The 19,604-nt window shown below is 34.5% G+C and overlaps 1 protein-coding gene across 42 annotated transcripts in view; it reads left to right on the plus strand.

The window, feature by feature from the left end:
• The window catches only part of CCDC91 (coiled-coil domain containing 91), a 376,603-nt gene that overhangs the window by 204,054 nt on the left and 152,945 nt on the right, over positions 1-19,604 (plus strand). For 36 of the 42 annotated variants that reach the window (XR_002808691.2, XR_011440005.1, XR_011440006.1 and 33 more), the window contains one exon: positions 8,022-8,099. The exons of the other annotated variants lie outside the window; for them this stretch is intronic. Coding sequence is in view for 33 of the 36 variants with exons in the window: in XM_070271143.1 (XP_070127244.1) it covers positions 8,022-8,099 (78 nt within the window). In the remaining 3 variants the exon portion in view is untranslated. The remainder of the gene's footprint in view (positions 1-8,021; positions 8,100-19,604) is intronic. 42 annotated transcript variants of the gene reach the window in all.

The following is a 19,604-nucleotide window of genomic DNA, read 5'->3' on the forward strand; positions in this document are numbered from 1 at the left end:
GGGATTAGGACTGAACATATCTTTTTGGGGGTCACAATTCAACCCGCTATAAGCACCAAAGATGAATTTCAGTGTATTTAAAAAGGTGAAGGCAGGGACCGGCCCTTTGGCCCAGTGGTTAAGTTTGCACGCTCTACTTCAGCGACCCAGGGTTTCGCTGCATTGGATCCTGAGCGCGGACATGGCACCACCCATCAGGCCATGCTGAGGCAGCATCCCACATGCCACAACTAGAAGGACCCACAACTAAAATATACAACTGTGTACTGGGGAGGGTTTGGGGAGAAAAAGTAGAAAGCAAAAAAAAAAAAAGAAAATTGGCAACAGTTGTTAGCCCAGGTGCCAATCTTTAAAAAGAAAACAAAAAGTGAAGGCAAATTATAATACTGTGGACAGAAACACTCAGATTACAAAGATAAATGACCAAAACATTAAAAAAGTAAGTTTTATTATTAAGTGATTTTTCTTTTCTCAATCAAAGTATTAAATGTTTTGAGAAGCCGTGTTATTAGAAAGTCCCTTTCTGTTACCAGAGTTAAAATACATTCTGTTACCAGAATTGAAATACAATCAAACTTTGGAGAGTAGGCTTAAAATGGGAAAAGTGATAAAAAATTAGAAGAATTTTAGGTTTATGTCCTTATTGATTGGGATAATGTTTGTAGATTTATTGTATTCATAAGGCGTAAGTCTTTAACATTAGCTGGTGGGAATTTTTCCTTGATACCCCAAAGTAGGAAAGTAGGATGATTTTTTGTGATTGTCCCAAGACAAGTCGGTACAGCCCTTTTTATGATTGAAACTGTCTTTGAGTCCCTCCTTTCCTTCCTCCTCCCCCTCTTCCTTCCTCTCCCTTTCCTTCATCTTCTTTTCCTCCTTTTCTCCTTTCCATTCTCTTCTTTTTTTTCTCTGCTTGCCTTGAGTTAGTTTTGAGCATCTGCTTCTCAAGGCACTTTGCCTTTGACTTTCACTCAAAGTCGAAGATAAATAGTAATTTCTTTTAAATCTGGCGCAAAGTGGAGTTTCTGCTTTTCCTATTGGAGCAAATAATAAGATGACGTTGAAGTAGCGGTTGGAACAGGGCCAATCCAATCAACAAATTAGTCAGGAATGTAGCGTGGGTTATGCAAGAGACCATATTCTAGGCTGTGCAGGATTTGGCCTTTATTCTTTAACAGATTGTAGTTGGTAGAGGAGATGTTATGCTAATGGAGAAATGCTAATAACAATAATGGCACTGTTGTAAATATATCATCTTCACTTGTGAATTTCTCTTGCATAAGTATTTTCATCTTCAGGGTGATAAATTAAGTGTGACCTGCTTATTCATTTCTCATTTGCTAACTGCTAAATCCTTTTCTTAAAGTTTTGGTTTAGACATGGATTTGACATTGTCATGTCTGGGTTTTGTACGTTAGCATATGGAAAAGTCAATTACTTGTGTGCTAGTGTGAACAAGTTGTGGGGTGCTTTGCATTTCTTTATCATAGCATCTGTTAGGAAGCTTCCAGAAGGAGTTTGTTTTATCTTGTTTTTGATTGAGAGGATTCAGCAAAGCTTATGGTTTTGGATTCTGTGTGCTGATAAAAATCCATGCCATGTGTTAAGGCAGCCATTAATGAGATAGGGCCAGAAATGAAAATTAATCCTTTGAAAGATTTTGGAAATCTTAAGTTAAAGGGACACACTTATTAAGGGTGTCTGTTTCAGTACTGGGTATAGTTTACTATAGCAAAAATGCTTTACTTCCTATGTAATATTACTTTATATCTTTAGACTGATTCTTATGTACTTGTGTTATTTTTTTCTCTCATTTTATGTTTGACTAAATACTTGAACTAGTCTGTGAGAGTGTAAGATTTTGAAGGATTCTGTCATGTGTTGTTAATTGTTACCGGTTGTATAGAGAGACTAAGAAATGAGATAGAATGAGGAAATAGTGACTAAACATTTATTCAGTGGGAAAAACTTCCTATTGCATAATGCTGTGTCATGCCAGTGAAACCTACTTTCCCTTAGAAACCAACTAGGTTGTTACAGCTGTCAATTGTGGGGTCAGTGGGAGATGGTGAGGTGGTGTCTTGTTGTTTTTGTTCTGTTTTGACAAAGTAGGCACATATGGGGTATTTTAATCTTCTTTGTGCTTCTCTGACATTTACAACTAGGCCACGTCGGTGTGTTGGATTCTTCAGATTTTGGTGGGGAGATTTGATACCATTTCTCAGTCAGAACGTTTCAGTGCATCGGTTGGATTTTATCCTACTATCTTTATTTTGATTTCTTGCCCTGCAAATTTCCTTTTGGAATGTCTGGAGGTGTTTATGGCCGCCTTGTCCAATATAGTTGATTAGTTGTTGTGAAAGGGAAGTAATCTTGTGGCTTCAGAGGAAGTGGTGGTGAAACTTGTATTGGAAAATTTTTCTCAATCAGACAATATTAGCTAATTATGTTCTGCTAATTATGTTCAGCCTAATTATAGATTTGTTCTTGGCCAAAGAATTTAGAAAGTGAGAAGCAACTGCTTTCTAATAGGTAGAATATAATGGTTGATTGATCTTTGGAGTTCCCTTCCTTCCTTCCTTAACTTCCTAACTTCCTACCTTCTTAACTTCCTTCCTCCCTCCCTCTCTTCCTCTTTTTTAAGTACTGTAGTAATCCATTCCAAATATGTCAATCACATGTTGGCTTTTACCATCTGTGTAGCAGAGGATCCTGTTACTATGCATGGATTAATTTATTAGAGGTGATTAGTATGGGTTCTACTTGGTTTGGCAATGGCCAACAATTATATAATGTTAATTGAGAAATGTTTATCAGTTTGTGCCATAAGCTTGGGCTTTAAAAAAAATTTTGTATAAATCTGGATTCAAATGTCTGAATTGAGTTTTGTCATCAATATACCAATGAGATTACTTAAAAAATTTTGCTGATTTCTCATTTTTCTGTGAAGCATTGATATTTGTTAATTTTGTGGTTCCTATTTATATATGTATTTGTTCAACAAATAATTTTTCAATACTAATCATGTCCAGGCATGTTAAGGGTATTAGACCTGTGTATGTTTAATAATTTTGGCAAGGAGTTGGTATTGGAGTGGTTATGGATAGTGGAGAATTGGTTGGAATGTGCTTCTGGTAACCTTTGAAAAGCACCTTATTTTACATCATTTTTGTCAGACCTTAATTTCTGGTTGGCAGTAATGCATTGATGACTATTTCAGATTTTACCAAGAGTGATCAATTTGTGTCTTTCTTTCATCAGAAGGCGTGACTTATGACATGTTTATGTAGAAAACAAATCTGTTGATGAGGAATTGGGAATATTCTCAAATAGTTAAGTCTTTGACAGGATATTTTTCAATAAATATTGGGTTGGCTATCAGATCTGATTCAGGCTTTACCCTGCCTTTATTGAACTCAGTGACCTTGAACAAACTTCTTGACCTCTATAGCCCTCAGTTTCCTCATTTATAAAATGAATACACTGGAATAGCTTACCTTTAAAGTCTCTTCTTGTTTAAAATGTCTGTAGTTTTATTTAAGGTGAGGACATTTTCCTGAATCTTCCCTTTCTAGTGATGGTTTTAGGTTTGACATTTTGAAAGAAAGCTATCATGGTCAAATTTGGTTTTGACTACTTTGAAGATAGGTTGTAAATTTTTGGCTCTATATTCTTAAAATAAAAATGCAGGCCGTGGATGACTCTTTGGTTGTTCCTGTGTTTTTCTTTTGGTAACTGGACAGCCTGGTGTGTCACAATGTGGTTGTGTGATTGCCATCGGTAACTTTGAAGTAAGCAAAGGCAACTTGATCTAGTTTTAGCATACTATATCATAGAATAGCATTAAGAAAGTTGGAATGGTATTTAGAAATGAATTAATCCAACTCACTCATTTAACAGATAAACATGCCAAAAAATGTTTGTTAATTTATATGCTGAGCTTGTATCAGAAAAAGAACATTGATCATAATCTCATTCATTTATTCAACAAACATGCATGTGAACCTATTAAGTAGCCTCCTTTTTGAAGACCAGGTTTTAAATACATTTTTAGCATTCTTATTATGATGTTAAATAAGTTTCTGTCACTTTAATGAAGAATGAAACACTTTTCTCACTTTCTAAATATATTTGGCCTTCAAATCCTGTGCATTCTATCTGTTGTTTATTCAGTTATTTATTGAGCTGACATTATATACAAGGCACCATTTGAGATACATATATTCAATGGTAAGTAAAATTTTGCTTTCCCAAATTGAACTTAATGTCAAACTTTGAAATCTCTTTAGTGTTTGTCTTTTCCTCACCTTCCCAAGTGCTGTAGCCCTAGAGAGTACCATCATTGTCTTTCCCAACATAGTAGAGGGAGACAGGCAATGAACAATAAGTACAAAACAAGAAGTAGTGATAGATACTATGAATAAAAATAAAGCATGACCAGTGGACAATGATGAGCGTGTGCTATTTTGTATAGAGTAGGTCAGGGACTATCTGGTACGATGATTTTTGAGCAATATCTAGAGGAAATGAGAGCGCAGTATCTGGGACGAAGAGTATATCAAACATAGCAGATGAGTTCAGTAGCCTTAGAGCAGGAATGTACTTAATAATTTGAAAAAAGCCAGTGACAACAAATGGAGGGACTTAGGGAGACAGTGATATAGTTTTGGGCTATGGGAAGGATTATAGAGTTTATTTGCAGTAATATGGAAGCTACTTAGGAATTTTGATCAGATGTGTGATATTTCATTATTCATCGGATATTTATTGAGCACCCACACTGTGCCTGATACTGTTTTAGGTGCTGTGGATATAGCAGTGAACAATTCCTGCCATCATAGAGATTACACCTTACATTCTTTATGATTGCCCCAAAGCTTTAAAAGGATTTGTTTTGGCTGCTGTATTGGAGGAAGGGTAGAATCAAAGAGACAAGGATGTTATTATAGTCCTATTGAGAAATGACCATGGGGCCTGCCCTGTGGCTGAGTGGTTAAGTTCGCGCACTCTGCTTCGGCGGCCCAGGGTTCCGCCAGTTCCAATCCTGGGCGCGGACATGGTACCGCTCTTCAAACCATGCTGAGGCGGCATCCCACATGCCACAAAAAGAAGGATCCACAACTGAAAATACACAACTATGTACTGGGGGGCTTTGGGAGAAAAAGGAAAAATAAAATCTTCAGGGAAATGACTATGATGTGGACTAGAGAAGTAGCAGTGGAGATGTCGACAAGTGCTCAGATTTTGGATTATGAGATGGGGATAATAGGAGGTTTAAATAAGTAAAATAAATGAACCAATATTTGTAAAGAGTTTAGAGTGGTGCCTGGCACACAGTCCTATTATTTAAGAGTTTGTTAAAGAAATAAAAATGAAGATCAAGTCAGTTGGATTTTCTGAGATATTGCATGTGAATTGTGAGGGAAAAAAGGAAAGAAATTAAAAATGATTTCAAGATCTTCTTGTCTGAGCAACTGGAAGTTTGGTAGAAGAAAATCAAAAGTTTGACATTGGACATGTTAACTTTGAGATGCTTTTTAGATATCCATGTAAAGACCTTCATAGATCAGCCGTGGCAGAGTTGGAGATATAAATTAAGGAGTTGTACATAGATCATTTTTAAAGTAATAGAATTAATTAAGATTACTTAGAGGCTGAACAAGTTAAAGAAGAGATCTGATCCCCAGGGAATTCCTGCATTTCAAACTTGGGGCAATGGAAAAGAGCCAACAGAACAGACTGAGAAGAAATAGATAGCAGGAGGACCAAGTAAAGAAAATATTCCAAGAAAGAAGGGGTGGATTTGGCATGATGATGGCAGCAACAGAAGCTGCGTAAATTTTAAATCTTAGATTTTGTTATGAAATTAGGCTAAAATAGTTAAAGAAAAAATCTATAAATAACATCATCAAAAAATAGGTGACAGTTCGTGTGAATTTTAGAGCACAAGGTGGTAGAGCTAAACTATTGACAACAGCAAGACGTGCATGTCTATCACATCTGTGCTGAAGTAATGGAGGAGAATATAAAGGGGATTTAGGATGGTCCCAAGAGAGCCTAGGGTCCCACACATTGCCACTTCAAAGGAATAGTTCCCAATCAGAATAGAGGGCTTGAAAGACAGATCTGAGGACAACAGCTGAAACTGGCAGCATCTCTGAGCCCTCATTTCTCTTGGAAGTAACCACAGAGAGCACACTTCTTCAAGTACGGAGATGCATAGTGAGGGGAAATGGTAAGACTAGTACAGACACTGAAGGAAGGAGAATGTTCAAATACTGGGACAGGAGGGGTTCAGAGAAAGCAAATAGCAGAAAGTACTGGAGAAGTAGCTATCCTGAAAAAAATTTTTTTGTTACCTTATGTTAACAACAGAAGAGGGATCCCTAGAATCATGAAGCTAGGGAAGTTGTTCAGGCTCACTTATTCCTTATTCAGGAACCTCTTCCTAAAAGTAAACAGAAACATGGGTAAGAGAAAGGAGTTGTGGTGGAACTGTATAGAAAGATGGAAGAATTTGAAGAATAGCATAAATCACAAGTAGAGTAGTTCAGAAATGAGAAAGGATAACAGTTATATAACAAGAGAGAGCTGACAGACACAAAAAAGAATTAGAAATAAAATGAAAGAAAAACTTCCAAAATGAAGACTAAGCTTGAAAGAATAAAAAAAGTGAATGTAATACTATAGAGAGAAAAATAAAGGATGGCAAAAAGAAAAATGAAAAATATCAAGTAAATGAAGGATTTTCAGAGAAAGGCATAATTATAGAAAATAAGTAAAACTGATCCAGTATGTGTATAAATGGAGTCCCTGAAGAAGAAAATGAAAGTGATGAAACAGAACTATATGCAAAATATAATTTAATAAAATTTCAGGAAATAAAAAACGCCTGGGACCTTATATTTTGAAAGTGCACATGTGTACCTGTGAAAATAAACCCAAAACAGTCAATTATGAGACATAATCTAGTGACTTTAAAGAAAGTAACATTGAAAAGAAGATCTGAGAAATCTATAAATAGCATGAGTTTGCTTTTTGGTTTACCCAGACAGTCCATGTTCAGGCCTATTATCCTAGTATAGTTATTAATAGTAACCCCTTTTACTCTCAAAAGTGACCCAGTTTGGCAGATAAATTGTATAGTTAACCTAAATATAAGGTAAAGAAAATTTGACTGTCGTACTTTAAAAAAAAACACATTTTATACCAAAAAATAAGGTAACGTAGTCAAGATAACTCAAGGAAAGAAAATGTGAATCTAGGATTTGTATACGGCTGAGTTTCCATTTTGAAAACTGCAAATGGTTCTCAACATTTGAACACCATTTCTCCTCTGTTTTCTTGAACATATTAATCATATATATTTTACACTCTTTGATAACTAATATCTGAATCCTCTCTGGGTCTATTTCTTTTGTCTTTTCTATTTCCAGTTTTTTTTCATCTCGTCTGTTGTCATCTCTGATAATTTTGTATTGAAAGCTGTATGTACATTGTGTCTGAAAAATTGGACAGGCTCTGGAGGATATTAACGTTCTCCAAAGAGAGTTCCTCCTTTCCTTTCTGAGGAGGGTAGAACAGAGGGTTGGTCACTTTAATCCAGTGGTTCTCACACTTCCGTATGTATTAGACTATTGGTATGTATGTATTACTGGAGAAGTAATTAGAAGAAAGTAGAGAGACCCCGGCTTATTGAAGTAACACAGGGCCTCTTGTCTCTTGATCCAGGTGCACAAAATTGCCAAATGCCCCAAGGGATAACACCCTTGCCTGTTATCTCACCTCTCAGAGAGGTTTTCCTTTCTTGAGTTCTTGTTTCCCATTAAGTTCGCATTGCCACAGCCCTCCCCAATGCTTTTAAACAGGACTTTTTTTTTTTAATAGCTTTTCTCTTTGTTTTCAGCTGCAGCATTGGTGCGCCACAAACCACTCAATTATTCATGAATGCAAAAGTCAAATGGTTTTATTATTTTGTAAACAAAAGAACAAATCATGGTTTAGTTTCTTTTTTCTTTCAGGAAAAACATAAACAAGAATTGGAAGACATGAGGAAAGCTGGTCATGAAGCCCTCAGCATTATTGTGGATGAATATAAGGTAGAGGTTTGAGAGTCTGTTCTTTTATTCTTTTAAACTTTGGCAAACTTTAGTAAAAAATTTACACACACAGCATATACAAATATACACAAATTATAGAATTATAGTAAAGTCTTATTCTGGTGTAGAATTTTTTTCAGTTGACCAGTAAGTGTTCATTGAAAGCATACTTGGTAAATTACAAAGGTAATGTTAGATGTTGCTCTGCGTTTGAGAAATTATAGAAATACCATGACTTTGCGAATACAGGATTGGTAGCTGAAGAAGTTCAGAAACAAAATTCTATACAATTAATTGCTAGGTTAGCTTTTTTGTCTTTACTGTGGTTTTACCTCTTATAGAAAAAAAAGTCATGATATAAATCTCAAAAATATTGTTATACCTTTTTCATTCTTAAATAGATTTGGGTACATTTAGGTAATTACAGAAATTATGATAAATGTCAATATCAATGATATACACAGTACTATTCCTTTGATTCTGTGCCTGCATAAGCTTAATTATTTAAATCAAATTGAGAATTTAATAACAAAATCTTTTTCCCCCTAAATTTCATGTTAGATCATTGTTGTCCCTCACGTAAAAGAGGAAAACATTCTTGCATTCTTGTTGAAATCAAATTCACACAGTTCTCCTCAGAGATAACCACTGTTAGCAGTTTGTGCATCGTTTTAGAGGTTTTTCTCTATATTTACACAAAAATATATATGCTCATATTATGCTATATAATTTTGATTTGCTTTTACAAAAAAACATTCTACTCAATCTGTTGTTGCTTGCTGTATTTATTTACTCAATATGACTTGGAGATATTTTCATGTCAGTATATATAAATTTATTTTATTTTTGTCACTGTCCTATAGCATTCCACTGTGTGTTTGTGTGTGTGTGTGTGTTTGTATGTATCATATTTGGTGTGCCTATACCTTTATAGATAGGCATTTGGTTTCTTTTCAGTTGTTCATTATTACACTAAATGTTCAAAAAAAAATCCTACTACATGTGGAATGTAGAAATTTTTTATTGTTGATTACACTTCATCCCTAGACTCAGTTGAAGTTAATGTCATTTTAATTAGCTGATAATTTAATGTCAGAAAGCTTCTTGTGACAGTCATTTGGATAAAAGTAGAGAAAGAAGTAGATCCAGAATTAATTTAAGTGAAAAGCATTCTTTTTTTTTTACCTCAAGAAATTAAAATAGTCTGGTAGATATGTTTTGGGACATGAAAGGTCATTTTTGTGACCACACCCAACACAGAAACTGGGGCCATTGTTGAGAAAGTCATTAAAAAATACCTGGCTTTTACAGCTGTGATTATTGGCTCTTTTTATAATGTTGTGAATTTTTAATTCTATTAATATAAACCAGCTTTATAGTTATTAAGTTGAGGAAAAGTATAGGATCTGTTTTGAACTGTCTTCTTTTTTCCCTAAGGCTGAGATGGGAAGAATTATAATGCTGGAATTTACATAATTCTCCTGGCATATTAAGTGATATATTCTTGGATGAATTTATATTTTACTTACTTTTATTTATGAATTCTAAATTAAACGTTTTGCAATTTTTTACGTTGTGTGTGTGCTTATGTTTTTCTAAACAGCTCAGTATTTGATATTTTAAATCCTGTTTTAGTTCTAGTTCCACATATTTTCTTTGCAGAAAACGTGTTTATTATTTATTTCTTTCAACACTGGGAACTAATGAGGTTAAAAGCATGTGTGAAAACTTTGCAAATATTTTGTGCAAATTTTATTTTGAAGAAACTTGGTTGAGAACTACTCATTTCACCTCTTCTTTGTCTAGTATCAGTATTTTACACTCATTTAGAAAGAGAAGATTTAAAAGTTTCAGGCATTAGATATTTTATGATTTCCTTTAAAAGGGTTAGGAATTGAATCAGATAGCCTGTAATGTTATATTTAGTTTGTCATATTGTACTTATAATCAGTTAATATACAAACTATAAATTCTTTTATAGCAGGGAACTTTGGTGTAAATACATTTCAAAAAGCTTTCCATATTGATTTATTGATGACCTTTACATTTTGCACAATGGTATTACAATACTCTTAGGAGGAATAACATCTGATACATTAATTATCATGTAAAATTTACAACCAAGGTGTTCTAAAAACATACTGAGAATCAACTTCATAGTAATATGGAAAAAATAAAGTAATTCAGATTAAAAAATAAGTAATGTTTTCTTGATAGGTTAGGTGTCTATATAATGTAAGTGTTGATAATTTGTGGCCCATTATGAAACAAGAAAAGAAACAATTTTTTTTGCCATTCTGAATTCAAGCATGAGAAGTTCATTTGACAATTATTTTACTATGTTTCTCTTTTTTCAGACAGTAACTTACTTTTCATTAATATCTTTTAAAGCTTTATTTTGTTAAAGTATATAAACGTTTTGATGGGCGATTCCTTAGTTGTTAGAGAACTCAAAAACAGACCAAAATACAACTTCAAATTACTATTGCTAACAGAAATTGTGTGAACATTTTCTTTGCATTTGTTTGTTCCTTAATTGAAGAAATATTGTTGACTTCCTTCTTTATGCTAGGGACTGTCGTAGATACAGCACTGAACAAAATAGTCAAATCCTCCGTCCACTGGAGTATATATTCTACACCTATATACCATGCACATGCACATACCATATAGGAAGGAAGGAACCTTAAACCATAGCTTTCCTTAATGCTTTGGCTTTTAGGGCTTCACACTTTTACTTCTCCTACCCGTGTGGGTATTTAATCAACTATGCAACTAGACTCGAGAAGTCTGCTACGGTCCTACCACCATCCTTGGCTTCTGGGGATCTTACATACTTCTGGTTATCTTGGACTAGATGTGATCAATCATTAGTTTCCCCTCCAAGTTGAGTTGAGATATCGTTGAGGAGTTTGAAAAAAGATTTTATTAGAAAAGATAATGAAAAATACCAAGTAAAGTAAAATAAAAATGAGAAAAACCTAAAAAATAATGGACAAGAACATGCATTGTTTTTGCATTAACCTCTGCTTACAGAAATATGAAGTAGACTTTTTCCCCCCATTCTTCCTACTAAGTATAGCTTTAAAAACCCTGGACATTATACGTAAAACAGACAAGACCGTAAAAGTTAAATAGAAGAAGGCAGACTGGTTAGGGACCTTGGGATTCTAATGCTGAATTCTCTGGGTTTTTTCTTTGCCTCATTTGCCCCAGACTAGTGCTGGAGAAGTGAGCAACCCAGAAATACTAAATGGACACAGACAACAAAGCCCAAGAAAATCCTGCTTTCTCTACCCAACAGACCAGGAAAACCTCCATCTGGCAAGACAGAAAACTATTAGGTAATAACCATTCAACTCTTACCAAACACCACAGAGCAAACTGTGGCCCCACCCCTAGCCCTGCCCACAGAGACTGGTTAGGCAGCGTAGACTTCCACCCTCACCAGACCGTAACGAGGTACCCTTCCTCTTCCCATTGGGGTGGTGGCAGAGAAGGCTGACTGGGAAACCACGATCTTTAGTCTCACTGAGCAGTAAGTCCTTTCTCCCCTGAGTGTCAGGGTAGGCCGTATGGGAAGCCTAGACTTCTGCCTCATCCTGGTGGTAATGAGACACTTTTCCCTTACCCTGCTGGCAAGGTATCAAGGCATGTTTAATGGAGAGTCGGGGCTTTCATTACTGCTCAGTAGTAATAAGATCACACCCCTGCAGTGTCACTGGAGGCCATTTGGGGAACAGTAAGGTGGCATTTTTACTCCCAGCTGGAGTGATATCAGTGAAGGCCTAGTGGGAAGCTGAACTCCCAACCATGTCCAGCAATAATGAGATCCTTGTTCCCCCTGCTCTGGCTGTCAGTGGACAATGAGACAGGAACCTGGACTTCTAGTGTATCTGGCCGTTCCCCTTTCCCTGCTGAAGTAGGGTCCTATCAGAGGAAGTCTGCTAAAACAAGATGTAAAATGTCCAGATTTCAATTGAAAATCACTACACATACCAAGAATCAGGAAAATCTCATCTGGAGTGAAAAAAGACAATGAATAGAAGCCAACACTGAGCTGACATCAGTGTTAGAATTATCTGGCAAGGATTTTAAAGCATCCATCATAAAAATGCTTAACAAGCAATTATGAACATGCTTGAAACAAATTAAAAAACACAAAATCTCAGCAAAGGAATAGAAAGCCTTGGCAAAAGAAGAACTAAGTGGAAATTTTAGAACTAAAAAACACAGTAAACTAAGTAAAAAACTCAGTGGGCTCAGTAGTGTAATGGAGAAACAGAAAAAGAATCAGTGAGCTTGAAAAAAGAGCAATAGAAATCACCCAATTTGAACAATATAGAGAAAATAGACAATATAGAGAAAACAAACAAACAGGGATTTAGGGACCCATGGGATTATAATGAAAGATCTAAAATTCATGTCATCAGAGTACTAGAAAGAGAGGAGAAAGAGGGTAGAGCTGAAAAAATACTCAAAATGTAGTGCCTGAAAATTTCCCAAATTTGGCAAAAGAAATAAAACTACATATTCAAGAAGCTGAGCAAACTCTAAATGTGATAAACGAACAAACAAATAGTCCACTCTGAGACTCATTGTGAGGATTAATTTTGTGTGTCAACTTGGCTGGGCCGCAGTACCCAGATATTTGGTCAAACACCATTCTGGATGTTTTTCTGAGAGTGTGTTTTGGATAACATTTAAACCTGTGGACTTTGAGAAAAGCGGATTGCCCTCCATGATGTGGGTGAACATCACCTAATCAGTAAAAGGTCTTAGTCAGCTCCCCTGAGCAAGAAGATATTCTGCTAGCAGACGGCCTTTAGACTTGAACCTACAGCACTGGCGCTTCCCTGGGTCTCCAGTCTGCTGGCCTACCCTACAGATACTGAATTTGCCAGCCTCTGTAATTGTGTGAACCAATTCCTTAAAATAAATCTTTTGCTATGTGTATATATCCTGTTGGTTCTATTTCTCTAGAGACCTTGACTAATACACATATTATAGTCAAACTTCTGAAAACTAAAGACAGAAAAAATCTTGAAAACAGTCAGAGAAAGATTACATTTTACCTATAGGAGAAAAACAGTTAGAATGACATTGGATTTTTCATCAAAACTGTGGAGGCTGGAAGGAAATGGAACAAGTACTGAAAGAAAATAACTGTCAACCCAGATTTCTATATCTAATGAAAATATATTTCTAGAATGAAGGCAGGAAATCCAGTATATTCTCAGATGAAAGAAAACTAAGAGAATTTGTCATAGCAAACATACCCTAAAAGAACGGCTAAGGAAGTTATCTAGAGAAAAGGAAATGGTAAAGACAGGAATTTTGGAACATTAGGAAAAAACAAAGGAAAGAGCAAAAATATGGGTAAATACAATAGCCTTTATTTTTTTTTTAAGTTTTCTAAATTATGTTTGACTGTTAAGTCAAAAATTATAACATTGTCTGATGTGGTTCTCAATGTATATAAAGGAAAATTTTAGAAAAATTATATTGTAAACAAAGGTGAGTAAAGGACATAAAGAGAAGTAGTGTTTCTGCACTTACCCTGAACTAGTAAAATGCCAACACCAGTAATGGTGTGATGTTTTTTATTATGAGTATTCCACATTTATTTACTTGTTCTTCTATAATCTATCCTGTGATAAGGCTTAGGATTTCTTTATTAAACAGAGTTTGATTGCAGGACTCTAAACTATTAAAACCATTTGGAGCAAGTGTACTTTTGTACATATGTATTTTAGAAACTATAATCAGTTTAAAATGTAAGCCTCTCTAGAGGCTTTTCTCCGTTTGTCACTGTGATTTCCAAGAACCTGAAGTAATAATCCAATAATGATCATTACAGAGGAAAGTTTATTAGTCATATATTTTGATTTAGAGTAGGCTAGTGATACTATTTTATTTCAGTATTTTATAATTATTTTTGAACAGCTTTATTGAGATGTAATTCACATACTACAAAACTCACCTATTTAAAATGTTTACAATTCAGTAGTTTTTAGTATATTCACAGAATTGTACAACCATCACCACAATCTAATTTTAGAGCATTTTCATCACCCCTACATGAAACCTTGTATCTATTAAGTGGTCACTCTTTACTCCTCTCTAACTATCCTGCCCCCCAGCCCTTGGTAACCACTAATTTACTAGTTTAATTTATTTATGTCATTATAGGTATGCATCTTCTGAACATTTTATATAAATAGGATCGTACAATTTGTGGTCTTTTGTGACTGGCTTCTTTCACTTAATATAGTATTTTCAAAGTCATCCATGTTGCATGTATTAGGTAGTTCATTTCTTTTTTATTGTCAGATAATATTCCATTGTATGGATATACTACATTTTATTTATCCTTTCTTCAGTTGATGGGCATTTGGATTGTTTTCACTTTTTTGTTTTTATGAATAATGCTGTGTAGATGTATGTTTTCATTTCTCCTGGGATTGAAAATTACTGGGTCATATGGTTACTCTATATTTTACATTTTGAGGAACTACCAGAATGTTTCCAGCTGGACCATTTTACATTCCAACCAGCAGTGATTGAGGGTTGTAGTTGCTCTACGTTGGCACCGATGCTTATTTTCCATTAGAAAAAAAATTGTAGCCATCCTAGTGAATTTGAAGTGGCGTTTAGGTCTTTGATCCATTTTGAGTTAATTATTGTATATGTTTTGAGGAGGGGATGCAACTACATTTTTTTTTTTTAATGTACATATCCAATTGTTCCCAGCATCATTTGAGGAAAAGACTCTTTTTTTCCTTCATTGAATTGTGTTTGGATCCTTTTCAAAAAATCAGTTAACTGTGTGTATGAGGATTTATTTCTATACTCACTTTCTTTCCATTGAACTGTATATTTATCCTCATGCCAGTACCACACTTTTGATTACTGTAGTTTTGTAGTAAGTTTTTGGTATCAGGAAGTGTGCATAGTTCAGCTTTGTTCTTTTTCAAAATTGTTTTGGTCATTGGCATTTTCATATGAATTTTAGGATCATCATGTGAATTTTTAAAAAAATTGAGGTAGGATTTTGATCGTATTTGCATTGAATATGTAGATCAATTTAGGGAGTATTGCCATTTAATAGTAGTAAGTATTCTGATCCATAATCATGAAATGTCTTTACATTTATTTTATGTTCTTTAATTTCTTTCAATATGTTTTATAGTTTTCACTATACATTTTATTCTTTTTGATGGTAATGTAAATTGAATTGTTTTTCTTAATTTCTTGTTCAGATTGTTCATTGCTAGCATCTAATAACAGGATTGATTTTTGTATATTCTTCTTAGATGCATGTTCATTAGTTCTAACAGTGTTTTTAGTAGATTTCTTAGGATTTTCTATGTACTAGATTATGCCGTCTGCACGCAGAGATAATTTTACTTCCTCTTTTCCAATCTGGATGCCTTTTATTTCTTTTTCTTACCTAGTTGCCCTAGCTAAACATCTAATACAATTGGAATAAGAGCTACAAGCACATACATCTTTGTCATTTGCCTGATCTTAGGGGGATAACCTTCAGTGATTAACCATTAAGTATGATGTTATCAGTGAGTTTTTTATAAATGGCCCTTCTTCGATTGTGGAAGTTCTCTTATATTTCTAGTTTGTTCGATTTCTTCTATCCTGGAAAATTTGCAGGATTTTCTCAAATGCTATTTCTGTGTCTGTTGAAATGATGATTTTTTTTCTTTATGAATGTGACTTTCATCTGATTTTTGGGTATTAAGTCAATTTTGCATTCCTGGGATAATTATAGTTCTTTTCTGTGTGTTGCATGAATCAGTTTGCTAATAATTTTATTATTTTTGCATCAGTATTCATAAAGGTCTGTAGTTTTCTTTGGTGTCTCTATCTGGCTTTGCTATCAGTATAATACTTACCTCAGAATGAGTTAAGATGTGTTCCTTTCTCTTTTCTTTTTTGGCAGAGTATGTGAAGGATTGGTATTAATTCTTTTTTAAGAATTTTGTAGAATTCACGAATTCAGTGAACCATGTGATACTGGACTTTTCTTTGTGGGAACTTTTTAAAATTAATTCAGTCTTTTTTTATTGTTCTTTTCAGATTTTCTGTTTTCTTCCTGAGTTAGTTTGGTGGTTTTATCTTTCTAGGAATTTGTCTTTCATCTAAGTGATCTATTTTTTTGGTGTACAGTAGTTTATAGTATTCCCTTATAATCCTTTTTATTTCTGTAAGGTGAGTAGTAATGTCTCTTTTTTCATTCTTAATTTTATAATTTGAGTCATCTCTGTTCTTTAGTTAGTCAATCTGTGTAAAGTTTTGTTCATTTTGTTGATGTTTTCACAAAATTAACTTTTTATTTTCTATCCTGTTTTTTTATTCTCTAATTCATTTATTTCCACTCAAACCTTCATTTTGCCTGGCCTTCTGCTTGCTTTGGCCTTAGTTTGTTATTTTTTGTTTGTTAAGATGGATAATTAGGTTATTGACTTGATACTTTTTTAATGTAGGCATTTACACTTATAAATTTCCCTCTGAATCCTGCTTTATTTTATCTCATAAGTTTTATGTTGTATTTTTATTTCATGCATGTAAAAGTATTTTGTAATCTTCATTGTAATTTCTTCTTTGACCCATTGTTTCTTTAGAAGTTTAATTTCTATATGTATATGAATTTCCCAAATTTCTGACTTATTACTTTCTAATTCACTGTGGTCAAAGAACTTGTTTTTGGTGGTTTTGATTGGAGTGGAGTGTTCTACAGATATCTATAGATGCAGTTGTTTTATAGTGTTGTTTAAGTCTTGTATATGTTGTTGATAATCTGCCTGATTTTTCTGTCCTTTAGTGAAAGTAGGAACATTGAGCTATCCAACATTATTGTTGAATTGTTTTTCCATCAGTTTTTGTTTCATGTACTTTGGGGATAGTTTGCTAGATACATGTATGTTTTTAATTGTTCTATCTTCCTAATGTGTTTACCCTCTTATTATTATAAGATGTTTGTTTTTATCTCTAGTAAGAGTTGTTTTTTCCTAAAGTCTATTTTTTTCTGATATTACTACAGCCACCCATCTCTCTTACAGTTTCTATTTGCATGGTGTATGTTTTCCCATCCTTTTACTTTGAGCTCATTTGTATCTTTGAATCTAAACTTTGTCTTTTGTACAAATATTATTATGTATGTTTTTGTAATGTAATTGCTTTTAAAATCAGTTAAGAGAAGAAAGGAGAAGAAATATCCAATTATATTGTCTTTTTAAGTTTCCTTCATAGTTATTTTACTGGCATTCTTTTTTTCTTCATGTAGGTCAATTATTTTCTGATTTCACTTGGTTTAGCCTGAAGAACTTCTTTGGTATTTTTTATAAGTTGTGCCTGCTAACAGTTAATTTGTTTATCTGGAAATATCTTTAGTTCATTTTCATTCTTTAGAAATAGTTTTTTATCTTGAAAATTCTTTTTTCTTTTGTTGGATGTAAGTTTTTTCTGTTGTTCTGTTTAATTTTAGCGCTTTGAAAATGTCATCTCATTGCCTTCTGTCTTTCATTGTTTCTGATGAGAAGTAAACTGTTGATCTTTTTCAGCTTATCTTGTATGTGATAAGTCACTTTTCTACTGTTTTCAAAATTGTCTTTGTTTTTGGCTTTTAGCATTTTGACTATGATATCTCTGGGTGTGTATGTCTTTTAGTTTCTCCTATGTGGAAGTCATTCAACTCTTACATGTGTAGATTGTTTTTGATCACTTTAGGGAAATTTTCAGCCATTGTTCTTCAAATATTTTTTCTTTTCCTTTTTCTCTCTTCTTTGTGTTACTTCCATTATGTAAATGCTGGTCTTATGGTGTCTCACATTTTTCTGAGACTCTATTCATTTTTTTCCCCATTATTTAAACTCTGCTCTTCAGATTTCACAGTCTTTATTGATATTTCTTCAAATTTACTGATTCTTTCTTCTCCCAGTTCAAATCCACTATTTAGAACATCTACGGAATTTTTCATTTTTGTTATTTTACTTTTCCACTCCAGATTTTTGCTTTATTTCATTTGTATAATTTCTGTCTCTTTATTGATATTGTGTGTTTATAAGATGTTATTATCATACTTGCCTTTAGTTGTTTGAGCATGATTTTCTTTAGGTCTTTGAACATTTTTATAATTGGTACTTTGAAGCCTTTTTATGCTGTCTATTTTCTGGGCCCCATCAAAGGCAGTTTCCATTGACTCTTGTTTTCCCTGTGTATAGGACACAATTTCCTATTTATTTGCATGTCTAGTAATTTCTTGTTGAAAGCTAGACATTGTAGATAAGATATTTTAGCAACTTTGCGTCCCCAACCCTCAGGGGACTTGCTATTTTGTTTGTTGATTATTTAGTGTAATCTTTTTCTCTCCAATTGTGCAGCCTCTGATTTTGCTCTATAGAGCAAAATAGACATGCACATACTCTTTCTGACTACCAGAAATGACTATTTAATGCCACGCTTTCTTTGACTATCACTTTCCCTGATCTCCCTTTTGTGATTCTGACGTGTATATTTTATTGTATCTAGCTATTAGTTTCCATTAATTTCTAGCTGATTGTTCTTTTTGACAGTGCTTTAGGGTATCCAGTGATTCACAGTCTGTTTCAATTATAGTCATCCCTCTTGGTGCAGGGGCGGTGTCTGTGCCGGTCTTTGAGGCTTGCTGTAACCCTTCCCTATTACAGAACCTCTGCACTATGCACCGGCACTGGAAGAGTAGGACAGTTAATTTACTCCTCACTGGCTTCCTCATTCAGATCCTCCTTTTGGAGATGGAGCAATGCATGAGAAGAAGGAGGGTAGGTGCTAATCTGCCACATGACTACTACCATTGCTCAGTACAAATCATCTACAACACAGAGTTCGCAAGGATGGGATCATCCAGTGTTTACAGCTGTTTAATAACCCTGATATAGTTCTTCTACTTAGGAAGCTAGGAGAGGTGGGAACTGACAGTTGACTTCTGAGCCCAAGTAAGCAGCTCTCCTGCAATACAGAGCTTTGCACGACAAGAGGATTGTATTTTTTATCAGTGGCCCTGTCCACATTCCATGGCATGGAGCTGTGGAAAATAGGATCAGCTAATATTCACCAGCTGCCAAAACCACCAGGAATGGTCTTTTACACTGATAGGTTGGGGGAGATGAGAACTGTCACTTGGCTGCTGAGCCCACTGACAAAGTTCTTCTGCAAAGCTGAGCTGTGGGTGGGTTGGAGGGTGAGTAAAGTCCCTAGGTTGAGTATCACAGCCTCCCACTGTTCTCACTAGTGGTTTCTATAAATTTTGTTGAATAAATGCTGCTCAATTTGTTGTAAGCCCTTTGATCAATCTCCAGAGACTTTGAATGGTTGCTTTTGCTAATCTGTCTTGCTTAAAAGATACCTCTCTGGGGTAGAGATTTCCCTGAGCTTCTAACATCACCATTCCAGAAGTCCTGCCTCTTCCTTTATTTCTTTTAATCCTTATTAAAATAGTGGTTACTACAT

Source organism: Equus caballus, chromosome 6 (genome assembly GCF_041296265.1).
Source record: "Equus caballus isolate H_3958 breed thoroughbred chromosome 6, TB-T2T, whole genome shotgun sequence".
NCBI lineage: Eukaryota > Metazoa > Chordata > Mammalia > Perissodactyla > Equidae > Equus > Equus caballus.